Source organism: Theobroma umbraticum, unplaced genomic scaffold, assembly GCF_002168275.2.
Source record: "Theobroma umbraticum cultivar Fairchild unplaced genomic scaffold, ASM216827v3 scaffold_130.0, whole genome shotgun sequence".
Taxonomy (NCBI): Eukaryota; Viridiplantae; Streptophyta; class Magnoliopsida; order Malvales; family Malvaceae; genus Theobroma; species Theobroma umbraticum.
Window position 1 is genome coordinate 2313925 of NW_018397264.1, and position 13427 is coordinate 2327351.

Genomic DNA, 13427 nt, shown 5'->3' on the forward strand with positions numbered 1-13427 from the left:
TAAAAGCTAAATTAAAGAGAGAGAGAGAGAGAGAGAGAGAGTTTCTATTGAATTTATCTTTTTCCCCGCGTCGCCTTTGCCTCTCTGTCAATTTGCCTTTTCTTCTTCATCTATCTCTCTCTTCCTTCAAAACCAAAAACCTTCAAAATCAAATCTTCCTATTTCTCTCTGTATCTGTCTGTTTCTCTCTCTCTCTCTGTCTTTCTTTCTCCAACACACACCCAATCCATCCCCCCAAAAAAAACTAATACAACAAACAAACCCTAGAAAGAGGAAGAGAGAAGATTGTTTAACAATCAGGAAGAGAGAGAAAAACCAGGTATATTTCTTTTCTTTTTTTTTTCTAACTTTGTTTTTCCATTTTAATCCTTTTATTTCGGTTTCGATCTTAAGGCTGTTCTGCTTTTGCTTATCTGTCTCTCTCTTTTTTCTTTCATTATTTTTACCCACCTTTTCCCTCTCTCTTTCTCTCATTTGGAAGCAAACTTGAGGGTTTCATTTTATCTTTTGATTCTTTGATTTCTTTGGTGAATTTGCGTCGACCCATTTTAGAATTCGGGCTTAATTTTCTGGGTTGTCGTTTAATTTTTTATTTGTCTTCAATTTCTCTGTTTTTGTTTAATGGAAGACGGGTGTTATCGGCGTGGCTTGGTGGTAAGGCTTAATGGGTCTCTTTTCTCTTTTATATATATATGTATCCGAATGTTAAAGATGTGAATTTTATTGAAAATTCGCCTCATTAAGGTTTAATTAATTATGAATGATTCAATTCTGCTGAAAAAATATGTAACTTTTTAGCTTTTTTTTACTGGGTTAAATTGTATGACATTGCATTCAATTTTGATCAGACATTTTTCTCCGGATATATGGAATTGATGTATATTTTTTTTATTGGTACATGTATTGGCTTGTTTTCTCTAACACGAGGTTAATGAATTTTACTATCCAATCATCAGTCATTGTTCAACTTTTAAAAGTCCTTTTTCTTTTTGGTAGTAATTTTCCAGGATCAATATAGCTGAGGGGGCTTTTTTTTTTGGTCAAATTTTGTACTTTTATTAATTGTACGTTTTTCATTTAAACGTTCTTGACTTTTATTGGAGTTTGACCTCTTGCAATCCTTTTTCAGCTTGTTTCCTGTCCTGGCATCAGGCAAATTTGGTTGCAACCTTTTTCTGCATAGATATTTGTTTTGATTATCATAGTTTAATTTCACAATGCCATTGTTGGATTATGAATAAATGTCTTCTGCAATTGTGCAGGCACATGCACCTCCTCCTAGCTACTTTGTTCGACTAGAAAATACTGACGATTTGTATTTGAAGAAAAGAACAAGGATGCGTCGGTGGCTTTGCTGTTCCTGTCAGGTAGAGGAGAATTACCAATCACATGAAAATGAGCACTTGAAGAGCCCCAAGCATCATACAGATGGTATGTTACTTTGGTGCTAACTTGATTTGGTAATTCTGATTTACTATTGGAATTTTTTCGTTGTATGATTTGCTTAGTTATGTTCTGGCAAATATGGATGTTACTAAATTAAGTTTTGCAGAACACCTTGTAGGTGTTGTCCTTATTCTGATGAAGAGAAATGCGACTCAGGCATTTTTTAGTATTTGTTAGTCTTGTTCATCAACTGTTTTTTACTTGGTGTAGAAAGTATTAAATGCTATACATCTTTTGTGATGGCTGCTCTTTGATTCTGTCTCTTGATTGTGAGTAAGGCATATATATGTCTTTTATCATTTTGTTTTGAAATATAATTGGAATATTCTTTTTTTTTTTGAGAACAAGAGGAGGTCATTATTTTCTCTTACTTTGCCTTTGGTTTTTTTTTCATAACATGTTATATTCTGGTTTAAATCTACCTTGCACTCTAATCATTGACTTTCACTGTGGAAGTTTCTATATTTCTAGTCCACCATGTGCATTTAGGCTTTAGGTATGTTATTTGCATAGCATGTGCCTTTAGGATGCAAAAGGCGTGAGAGGAAAATAACACTCCCAAAATATTTTGTTTATTATTGATATTTGTACAATAATAACCTTTACTTTTTGGGTGATTCAAGCTTGTAATTAGTTAGGCAAGAATTAGGGATTAACCTAGATTGCCATAATTGTTTTATATTTGGCTTTTACTTGCTAGGTTAATGTTAAGCTGTCTTCCTTGTTTAAGTTAATTTTTAGTCTTTTCCAAAAGAAAGATGGTTTGGCATAAAATTTAAGATGATTGGCATATGTTGTCCAATGTTCTACTCTGGTATTTGAAATATGGATGTCTCTGTCAAAGGTGCTTTGCAAATTTTTTTTCTTATTACTGTTTAATTGTTCAATTGCTATCATTTTGCTGTTCGCATGCTTGTATTCTTAAAATCATTTCTCATTGCTCATGCTATGTGCTTCCAGGGCATCAAAAAAACTCAAAGGTGGCAGCTCCCGCCAAACTTGAAGTGCAAAAATCAGCACCACCTATTGAAGTACCTGCATTATCATTGGAAGAATTGAAAGAAAAGACTGATATTTTTGGATCAAAGGCTTTGATTGGTGAGGGTTCCTATGGGAGAGTTTATTTTGCAAACTTGAACAATGGAAAAGCTGTGGCTGTGAAAAAGCTTGATGTTTCCTCTGAGCCTGAAACAAACGTGGAATTTTTGACCCAGGTGTGTAAGCAATTTGACAGAAGGGTCTTTCTAATCAATGTGCCTGAATCAAAAGCTTGATGTTTCCCCTTGTTTCTTAGCACTTCCACTGTACGAATTTTCTTTGTTTAGGTTGAAGATGGTTTCATGATTGATTTTCTTTGTTTAGGTCTCAATGGTTTCAAGATTGAAGCATGACAATCTTGTCGAATTGCAAGGTTACTGTGTTGAAGGAAATCTCCGCGTGCTTGCATATGAGTTTGCGACGATGGGATCACTACATGACATATTGCATGGTTTGTGAAGCCATCATATTATATATTAGTTCAAGTTATAGATGTATCTGACCAAAATTTTGTTATGCAAATTTGACATTATTTGTTTGACTTTTTTGTTTCTTTTTGGCAATTATAGGAAGGAAGGGAGTTCAAGGGGCACAACCAGGTCCGGTGCTTGACTGGATGCAGCGGGTAAGAATTGCAGTTGATGCTGCAAGGGGTTTGGAATACTTGCATGAGAAGGCTCAACCCTCTGTTATTCACAGAGATATTAGATCTAGCAATGTGCTTCTCTTCGAAGACTTCAAAGCAAAGATTGCAGATTTTAATCTCTCAAACCAGGCTCCTGACATGGCTGCTCGCCTTCATTCTACTCGAGTTTTGGGGACCTTTGGCTATCATGCTCCAGAGTATACTTTCTAAGCTCCTTGACATTATGTTTGCTTTTTTCTGAACCAACCAGTCACGGGTTGTTGCCATGTATAGGATAGGATATGTAATTTACATTTAATGTGATTCTCAGTTAACAGCTAGGAAATTATGCAGATGTTGGTAACTGGTCTGACATACAAATATGTTTTTATTTTTTCTGCAAAAATCCCTATTGATGTCAGCTTTTTTCCCAAATGATGCTGCTATTTGGACTCCATACCTTCTTTTCCACCTCTTTATGATAGATAGATGGACAAATGCATTTAAGGTGCAATGGGCTGTGTGTGGAGTCCACTGTCTGTGTTGCTAGAACCAAGGACGTGAAGGGAGCACCAGTATTTTTTTATATGCATTTTATCTGGTTGTCTTCCTGAGGAGCTGTAGATTATTTAGGATGTTAACTGATTTGTGGCTGTAATGTTTTCCAGGTATGCAATGACTGGACAGTTGACACAGAAGAGTGATGTGTATAGCTTTGGGGTTGTCCTTCTAGAGCTTCTGACTGGGAGGAAACCTGTTGACCACACAATGCCTCGTGGACAACAGAGTCTTGTTACTTGGGTGAGTTTATTGCTTTCTCTGCTTTCTGTCAACCATTGCGATGGTGCATTTCTGTTTCTTTACTTAGTGCATGACCTTTTCGGTTCTCACTCTTTTAGCATTTCTTTGTCTCCAAATTAGGCTACTCCAAGACTGAGTGAAGACAAAGTTAAACAATGTGTAGATCCAAAACTGAAGGGAGAATATCCTCCCAAAGGAGTTGCTAAGGTATGCCTATCCTTTGTCTGCATAACTTGCCCAAATATAGTTTTTTTCCCATAGGGATGGGTGTGGGGTTTGGTCTTTTTGAACTCTAGAAGACACGTACAGGCACACAGAACTAGTACTTAAATGGTTTTTTGTCCTATTTCCGTTGATGCAGCTGGCAGCTGTGGCAGCATTGTGTGTGCAGTATGAAGCTGAGTTCCGTCCAAACATGAGCATTGTTGTTAAGGCCCTCCAACCATTGTTGAAGGCTCCAGCTCCAGCTCCAGCTCCAGCACCAGAGACTTAAAAGCAGATGACTCCAGTTTCTTCACCTTTTCATTGAAATTTCTGCAGCCTACGCACAGTTTGGTTTCATTTGACTGGCAGATTTCATCAGATCACTAAATATTATATTTCTTCTTTCCAATTTTTCATATATGACATGGATGTCTAGGATTGGGTTGGACTGTTAAAATGTCGCTGATATGATCTGTCTTTCGCTGGTTTGGACACGGGTGTTGATGCCTTTTTTGAGTTGTAGTCATAAAATTGACCAAGGGATTGAGTTGTGTGGTGGATCTAATGTTACCGAGTATGGTTTGCTTCCTATTTCTTTTTGTTCCGCGCAAATGATTTTATTTGTACGTATATTTTCTACTGGGCACAATGAATTAAACCAAGTGCACGTATGCGATTTGTTGTTGGTTAGCTTATGCTTCATCTTCCCCAGGCCTACTGCCTAACCCTCTGCAAAAAGTCTGATTTCGAATTCTTATCATTTGGCAACGACTACACATTCATTCCCACATCAGCTTTGCTTGTAATCTGTTCTGTTATCCACTCACGTAACAATTATGAGATTAAAAGAAGGCTCATTGGCTTATACTGTGCTATACAAAGACAAAGCTCATTACTTCATTAATTTCACTCACTTTTAAAGGTTTAAATTAAATTGAAAGCTTTTAAAATTCTGATAATATGCCTATTTATGAAGATATGAGACTGGCATTTACTTTGCAAAGAAATGCTAGAATTTAAGCAATCTTGCCTCCTACGGTTTAAGCACATAGAGAGGAACAAAAACGAGAGGCCAGTGGCCGAATGACCCAGCGTTTAGGGCTAGTCGTTTGCTCGCTCCAGCGTTAAGGGCTTGGTCATGGTATCGTACCCAGCCCAGAAGGCAGCCTCCATTCTTCCGGAGTCTGGATGCTCTCATCGAAGGGAAAAATAAATATTAGTTACCGGTTAACAAGGGAAAATACAAAATAGAACCGCTTCATTTCTATCCCAAGCCCCATCCTAAAACCCCAGTCCCAGTCGCCAGACCTCTTTCTCTCTCTCTCTTGCTTTGGAATCCACAGTTTCTCTAATCTCCCTCTCTCATTGATGGCTGACGATCAAGTGGATTCCGATTCATACGCTGGTTCCAAGCGTAGACCCACTTTTGACGCTGAACAAGAAGTTGAAGAAGAAGAAACTCTCGTTCAACTTCAACTTTCGTCTCCTCTCCCTGAAATGACCACCCTCCACCACCACCAAGAAGAAACAGCTTTGGATGATAGCAGTCCCAAGAAGAAACTTAAGTGCTCTTCTCTTCTTTTTGAGGGAAACCAAGGACTGGGTCTTCAATCTTCCACCGAGAATGTTTCCCTTTCTGGGCCTTTTGAGAAAGAACAAGAAGATAATGTGAGAAGCAAAGAGGGCTTCTTTGGAGTTCAAGAAGTTGATACCCAGGTCAATGCCATTGAAGTTGATGTGGGTTTAGTTCTTGAAGCTAGTAAGAAGGAACATCTGGGGACGTGTTTGGAATTTGAGGAGAAAAGGGCTATCAAAGGAAAAGCCTTGGATTCTGAAAATGCGCTGGAAGCTGAAAAGAGACGACTTTTGGGTGAGCTTGAACTTGGGAATATATTTGGTGCCAAAACCTGCACTGGACACACCTTTGGTTCTGCAACAGACTCGTCCAAGATTGATGATGGCAAGAAGATTGATGGTATCGAAGGACTTGATTTACCTATTAGAGGTTCTTTAAAGGTTGAAGTCATCGATGATACGGCGTTGATTGAATCATTTCCACTCTCCAAAACCGGAAATGGCACTGTAAACAATGAGAAGAAGAAGGGAAAACAGGATATTGATGGTAAGAAAGCTAAAAGATCCCGAAGAAAGGGCAAGAATGCAAAAAAGGTTTTAGGGGAAGCTGAGAGGAATATGGAGTTAACAAAAATTGTTGTAGTTCCAAATGGTAGGAAAGAAAGCAACACTCAAAGCAAGATAATGTACTCAAGAGAAGACTTAGAGGCTTTAAGGTTTGCTAAGGTTGTAGAACAACGGAAAATTTGGATGGATATGTATAATGGTCTTGGTGCTGCTGTAATCAAAGAGTATGAGGGCTTGGCAATCTGGAAGCATCAGAAGAACATTAGTTTTAGCGCTGATACTCGTCACTGCTTTGGAAGGAAGGCAGAGTCCCCTGCAATTATGAGTATGGTTTTATCTCTCTTTTCAGATGCGAATTTTCATCCTTCAAGTATGCCTTTGGTTTTAGTTATTGCTATTTATTTATCTTGGTCAACGTCTTTCTTGTTTTTACATACTCTAGCAAGAGTCCGCTGCATTAGTTTAATACATCATACGGTAGAGTTTTATTGCTGTTATTCGGGATTCTTGTTTGCTGCTATAAATAAATAGGCAAATGATCTGGTGGTGATAGAACTTCATTAATCTTTTAGATTTTTTAGTTTGTGATGAATAGTGGTGAGCCGTGTGTGGTTCTCTTCTGCATTGTATTTAATTTTGAACCATTTACTAAGTTGGTAGTTTCTTAGAATGAGGCTTTGTAGTTTATACCAAAGGTTTTGTTAAGAGAGAGAGAGCTCATTGCTGTTTTAGTTTAACTCTGAAGGAAGGAATGATTAGTATTTTGATATGTAGCCTGATAGCCTGGCGTAAAACTTGGCATACTGTGAGTGCTATACCATAGATTTTCTTTAGTGTAGCTCAGTGGCCAGGGAAACTAATTGTCAGTGTTTCTTTATATAAGGGATTAAGCTTTAATGAATATTATCTGATCTGAAGAATCTGAAATTAATTCTTTTTATACTTACTGACCTGTCTGTTAGTTTACTTTGTGTTTTTTCACTATACCTGCTATACCTGAAAATTGGGATTCTCTGTTTTCATACTTGTCCAACTAAAGAATAGGCAATTAGTTCTTTCATATTTATCCACCTTTTAGTTTTTAATTTATCTTTAGGCACCACATTTGTGATACCTGAAAATTGGGGTTCTTTGTTTTTTTACCGTGGTAGATATTTCTTTCCTGCTGTTGTTAAATTTCATTTTGCCTATCTTTTTCATGGGTGCCTTACACTATCCTAATAGTTTCCCCATACTTGCATTCAAAGATAGCAGAGACCCATATCTGTTATGAATCTAGACTCTTGTTGTTCATGCTCAAGTTAAAATTGTTATTATGCAGACAAAGATTTCAAATATGTTATGCTTGTAATCCATATGCATTTCTAAGTACTTGGTGGTGCTCTCTGGTTGCCTTTCCAGCAAGCAGGTTCTTTTTTGTTAAAAACAAAATTTTGACTAGTTTAATAGTGAAAAAATTACTTTGCGCTTCAGGTCTTCTGAGTTTTTTATTTCCTTTGCTATGTTTTCTTCATTCCTGGAAACCACTCTATAGAAAATTGCAATTTCCTTTTTCCAAAAAAAAGTCATTTTTTAAGCTTTTCCTCCTTGGGGTTTGTTCAGTTCTTTTCCATAGAAAAACTGGTGTCTTATAATTAATATAGAAGCTCATACACATCTGAGCGGTTTCGATCTTCCATCTACTAGAATCCAGCTCGTAGAGTGTCAACTTGATGGGTTCATTTTCTGTTTGTCACAGGTCTGGTTGCTGGAAGGGGAAGAAGGAATGGTCTCAATATCTTTGTACATTGAAGAATGGCCTGAAGTGATCTGCAAAAGGCCTTATGTTTAAGAATTCTATTCATAGAATTTTCTTGTGCATATTTAGGTGCATTATATCTGTGTTTACTGCCTCTATAGGCTACTTTGCATAGATTTTAATTCTTGGTGATAGCTTGTTAGTAATACAGATGATATGTTACATTCTTTTGTAACCAGAAACTAATAAAGTGATGATATTCTTTAATGAAATTCAACTTTTTTGAATGTCTTGCATGTGAATGAGAAGAGATGCTATTAGCTGTTTTCTGTTACTTGCGTTGTAATGTTGCCATTCCTTTTGATTATTGGAGTTTTGAATTGCGCTAGCACTTCTAAAGTTTGCCATCACTTTCAGGGGAAGACTATTTTGAAAATGTGGATAATGAACTAAAATACATGGAGGATAATGGGACTGAAAATGTATATTCATTGCATCTTACTTGTACACATGATGTTGGAGATGAAGATGCCTTCATTGATGTAGAAGAAGAACGTATTGAAGATGACAACAGTGATGAAGATTATACCAGCATTCTTAGGCCTGCTTTCATAGTAGAAGGGGAACCTGACTTTGATTCTGGTCCTCCAGAGGATGGATTAGAATATCTTAGGCGTGTCAGGTAATCATTCTTGATCTTTAAATTGTGAATTAATTATTAGTTTATTTATGTATTGGCAATGCGATTTTGTTTAGTGTTGAAAATTGAGGGTTAATTTGTTATGGGCTATTCTAGGATTTTAAGGAGATTAATTTAGGGTTGATTTGCTTGAAGCAGAACTGGATTTGAAGCAAGAAAAGAAAGGATGATAATAAGATGTAGGTTTCACACATATTCTTAGTGGTTGCTTCACAGTTCACACCAAGCCAAAGAAAGTACAACGGCTGCTGAATTCTTTGAAATGTGTTCTCATGTAATTGAAAGAATTTGCATGCTTATATATAGAGTGCCAGTAATTAGTTGTATAATAGCTGTTACAATTCCTTAGTTCCACTGCTAGCCCAACATTCAAGGTGGGACTCCAGAGAAATCTGAACATAGGTCCCAGTGTGACTAATCTATAACTAACTTAAACTTGCTGGAGTCTGGGTGCTGCAGCTGTAAAAACATCAATGCCTGTTTAGGCTGGAAAATCATCTATTCTGCGCTAAGTAAACTTCCATTTTCTGAGTAAGAATTTCAACCACTAAACCCTAAATTACCCTTTCACCAACTAATCAAACTTTAAATTATAAGTTTTTTGGTTCACCATAGTTTCCTTGTCAATTTGATGTAAACCTCCCTGGCTCTCCCGTGTTATGGTAATGATGCCATGGCCTGCATTAGAATGGTTTTCATCATCAATGATACTAGCACAAGTTTTATTTTCTTAATTTGGTGGCCATTTCTCTGCTTATTAGGGTCGGTCTTATGGAGCTGCTGGTACAAAATACTTGTTTCCTTCTAGTTATTTTCTGTTGAGATATTAAATCTTATTATGAACCTCTTTGACTTTATTGCATTAATTTGTGAAATTCTTATTAGAGTTGTTTTTATGACTGATAGGTGGAAAATTAATTTTTTCTAGGATTAATACAACTATGTTTTAATTGTATCGAGTACTTCTATTTCCTTTGTAGGTGGGAAGCTGCTCAAATTCCAAAAGTAACCATTGCCAAGCCTGACAGGACTAAATTGAACAAGGAACAAAGTGTTTACATGCCTCAGATTCCTGAAATTGCCAAGTGTCCAGAACATTTAATGCCATTGAAACAGTGGGAGGAAGCATTTCTTGCTGATTTTTCTGAGCTACGACTGGTATTTACTTTTGGCCCCATTTCATTTTGTGTTCTGTTTACAAGAGAACAGCTCTGCAGGTTTTATGTCCATCACTCCGTCTACCTTTTGAATGTTCTTTTATTTACATTTTTCCTTCCACCATCATCCCTTGACTCTGTTTGCTAACTGAATAATCTTGAAAGTTTATATTTAAATGTGGAAAGTGCTTATGAAGTGAACCAAACAATCTATATCACCTAATGCTGCATGCTTCCTACTTTTTTCTTCATATAGTCCAAATGTTTGAAACTGAATTTCCTGATACAAAATGGAGCCTATAGGAATGAGGAAAGCCTTGATTTCTTCAAATTCTTTTTAGAAATCCACATAATGCAATTTCTTTCCTTTCCACATTGTTATCCTAAACCATAGATGTCTTTTCTTTGTAGTAACAATTGGGAAATGAAAAAAAAAACAACAAAAAGAGGAGGTTTTCTACAAAACCCCAGGACCTAAAGCTGATTACCTTTAAGATCTGGAGAACAGTAAATTTTTGGCAATTATGTACGCAAGGCAACTGGCTTTAACTTTTGTTTCCTCTCTTGATCTCAGACTCTGTCACATTTGGAGGATCCCAGCGTTGAAATTTCTTGTAAACTGCCAATGTTTACTGTTCAAGAGGACAACCTGTGTCAGCTTCCTGAAAGTGGTGTTGAGAAATGTAACAACCTTACAACCAGTGAAGGCCTTTCTGACCAGACATCTTTGTCAAATGCTGCAGACACTGTGATTCTACTGTCTCATCAGAATCCAAGTGCTAAAACCTCTGTTGGTGATACTTGTGGTGACTACCCAACCTTGTCTGCCATTCGAAAGTTGGACTCTGTAGCTCGAGTTTCAATGCTTAGGAAATGCATAAGCTCAGTTGAGACCATGGCCTCGCTGTCAAGGAGTAACTGCATGTGGCTATTTGCTTTATGTGCAGCCATTGACACTCCTCTGGATGCCGATACTTGTGCTTCTCTTCGAAATCTGCTTCGGAAGTGTGCTAGCTTGAGAGCTCAGAAGTCTGAGGTAGATGATGAAGTTGTTATGCTAAATATTTTGGCCACAATTTCGGGAAGATATTTTGGCCAGTCAGAAACCTGAAGGTTTCCCCATCCCATGGCCTGTATTTATGCTGGTTTTATGAACTCGTGAAGTTCTTAATCAGCATGTGGTTCTATGCTCTATCATATTATGAAGAAATTTTGAGGTTTTTGGAGAGAAGGGTGAGAAAGAGGTACATCGGATGGAAGGCTTGTGGAAAAAGCAAGACAAATGCAGTTGCCTTTTTTTGTGTATGTTTTGCAATGTTGAAGCATCCAGTGTGTTTGACAGTATGCAGGTTGTTGAAATGATTATAAGTTGTAACTTAAGCAATTACTCTGCGGTAGCATATACTCCTTTCATAGAAATCATAATACTCATAAAGAAAGTTTTAACTCTTTGAAGAACTTGTTCCATGGCAGGCTTTGGATAAGAGAGATACATGCTGACATGTAGTTACTTTATTATTGTTAATGAAGCTAGTCATTCAATTCTAAATCGAAAATTCTAAAAAATGAAAGTCTGTTTGAACCGTTCAGAAAAGGGGGTCGCCTCTTCCAGCTTTGTGGCAAATTGTCATGTGTTTTCTTTTGTTTAGGTACGTAAAATAACATCTAGAAATCCTCATCGAATGCTAGCTTAGATTGTCCTTTTTACATTGGATAGTACACACTAACAAAGGGGTGAAATCAGGGAGTACAAAGTTGTACTGACTCCTGCCAACAATGATTGATTTTTCAACTCTAGAGCTGTACCGTTGTAGCCTTGTGTAGTACATTTGAGGCATGTACTAACTAGTGAATTAGATCTAGAATGTGGTTTATATAATTCTGAATCATTTGTCTGAAATCTGCATCTCCAAGTTGTGAGCAGAAAGTTGTAAATGGTGGAGGAGCCCAACAGGAGCGACATGAGAACACATGTGGGCACTCTTTAAGGAGAAACCTTATCCTGTGTGTTTTGATGTGTTCTCAGGTCGCCCCTGCAGGGCTTTCCTTCACCATCTGATTGTGTCGCACTTCATTTGGAACCCCTTTGATAGCCATGTTGGTGAGTTTGACTTTCCCTTTTCTCTTCCTATTCTCTCTATTTTTGTTACTGGAGCTTGATAAAAGTAAATTAGGAGATACCCTTTACTTCAAAAATATATTTTTTCCATTTGCATATTTTGACTTATTCCTCCAGCATTTGCATCTCCTTTCACATGCCAAATGGTCAAAGCAAAGATGAAGCTCCAACCGCCTACCCACCTACCTACCTTATTTAAAAGTCAGGGCGCAAATTAATATGTTCAGTTAATTAAAAGTATACAGGGCATTGATATCACCGGGTTTTTACCAGTTTGTATTGAGACTACAATCTACTCTTTGCTTCAACTATGTTTATTCCTGCCATTGAAACTTTCTAGCGCAGAAGCACAAAGATCACCTTCAAGCAGATAATGAGGGAAGCCAACAACGTTGCAGACGGATTGGCCAAAGCAGGGGTTTTAAGACACTCAAACTTCAGAGCCTACTTTCAAAATCAACAGGGGGAGAGTACATGAACTCTTCTTTCAATGCAAGGGGTTTATTAATCTTGTTAACTCTCAACTGCCCTTATGTCTTTTCATTTGAAATGATATCTCACTTCATCCTTTGTTTGTCATGCTCTGTACCTCAATTCTGGAAGTAGCAGACCTCTTCCTTTTTGGTAATCTGCTACTCTTTTGCATGGCATTTCCGAAGTGCCTTTTGTAGTCTCCTCTTGCGAGATCACTTGTGAAAAATAAATACTGCATTTCACAAAAAAAAGGGCAGAATATGGAGTTGAATCTTTCCCAGTGCTACAGTTTGGATATTGCTATGCTGATATTTGCTTGTGGATAGATACTCCCCAGTTGACACCATAACACCATCTAGGCTAGCCCCTAAGGAGGTGTGCTCCTCGGCTCCTCCATAAGCTAGGAATAAAGAAGGCAGCACAATTGATAGGGAAACAAAGAGTAAAACAAACAAAACGGTCAAACACATACCAGTCATTACACCACCATCCACCAATGTGTTTATAGCAAACTCATTGGGGTCTAACTTTCCTTCAGAAACACACCCATCAATTTAGACCCGGATGTATTCCTTACAGATTGTTAAACTTTTAAAGTATAAACTCAGCTGCAATTCAATAATTCATCATAGTAGCACTACTAACTTTTGCAACCATAGGACATGATGAACTGAGTCAACTTTGATTCTGGAGATATAGAGAGGATTATGAACTCCACATTATAAGAAGCTTTATGAGTCAAAAATGGATATATAACATTGTGATGTGCCTGCTGTGTGCTCTAATTGCCCATACAGACTTGAAAAGGAGATGCAGGGATGATTGGAGCTTCGTCACTCACCAGCATTAACAGTCCTATTTCGGTGAATCTGCACATGATATTGCAAGGGAGGTCCTTCCTTCTGGCTGATGGATTATGTTAGGGGAAGTATGTTTTTCTGTGTGGTTGCTGGTTGGGTTTATAGCCCTTTCATTATGTATTC

The 13427-nt window shown here is 37.4% G+C and overlaps 2 protein-coding genes across 3 annotated transcripts; both read left to right on the forward strand.

Annotated features, from left to right (window-relative positions):
- The first annotated feature begins 184 nt into the window (after positions 1-184).
- LOC110421874 (protein CYTOSOLIC ABA RECEPTOR KINASE 5-like) lies at positions 185-4705 on the forward strand. Of its 2 annotated transcripts, none has more exons than XM_021435583.2 (8): positions 185-319; positions 1263-1431; positions 2407-2660; positions 2809-2935; positions 3054-3327; positions 3778-3910; positions 4031-4117; positions 4272-4705. In XM_021435583.2, the coding sequence occupies exons 2-8, from the start codon at positions 1338-1340 to the stop codon at positions 4401-4403; spliced, it is 1101 nt and encodes a 366-aa protein (XP_021291258.1). In that variant the 5' UTR covers positions 185-319; positions 1263-1337; the 3' UTR covers positions 4404-4705. The 2 variants fall into 2 exon arrangements, with proteins under 2 accessions (XP_021291258.1, XP_021291257.1); XM_021435582.2 differs by lacking the exon at positions 185-319 and adding an exon at positions 474-654.
- Positions 4706-5116: 411 nt separating this feature from the next.
- Positions 5117-11346, forward strand: LOC110421862 (spliceosome protein-like protein). The gene is made up of 4 exons (XM_021435564.2): positions 5117-6581; positions 8412-8676; positions 9675-9852; positions 10426-11346. Exons 1-4 carry the CDS (start codon positions 5483-5485, stop codon positions 10960-10962), a joined length of 2079 nt encoding a protein of 692 aa, XP_021291239.1. The 5' UTR covers positions 5117-5482; the 3' UTR covers positions 10963-11346.
- The last annotated feature ends 2081 nt before the right edge of the window (positions 11347-13427 follow it).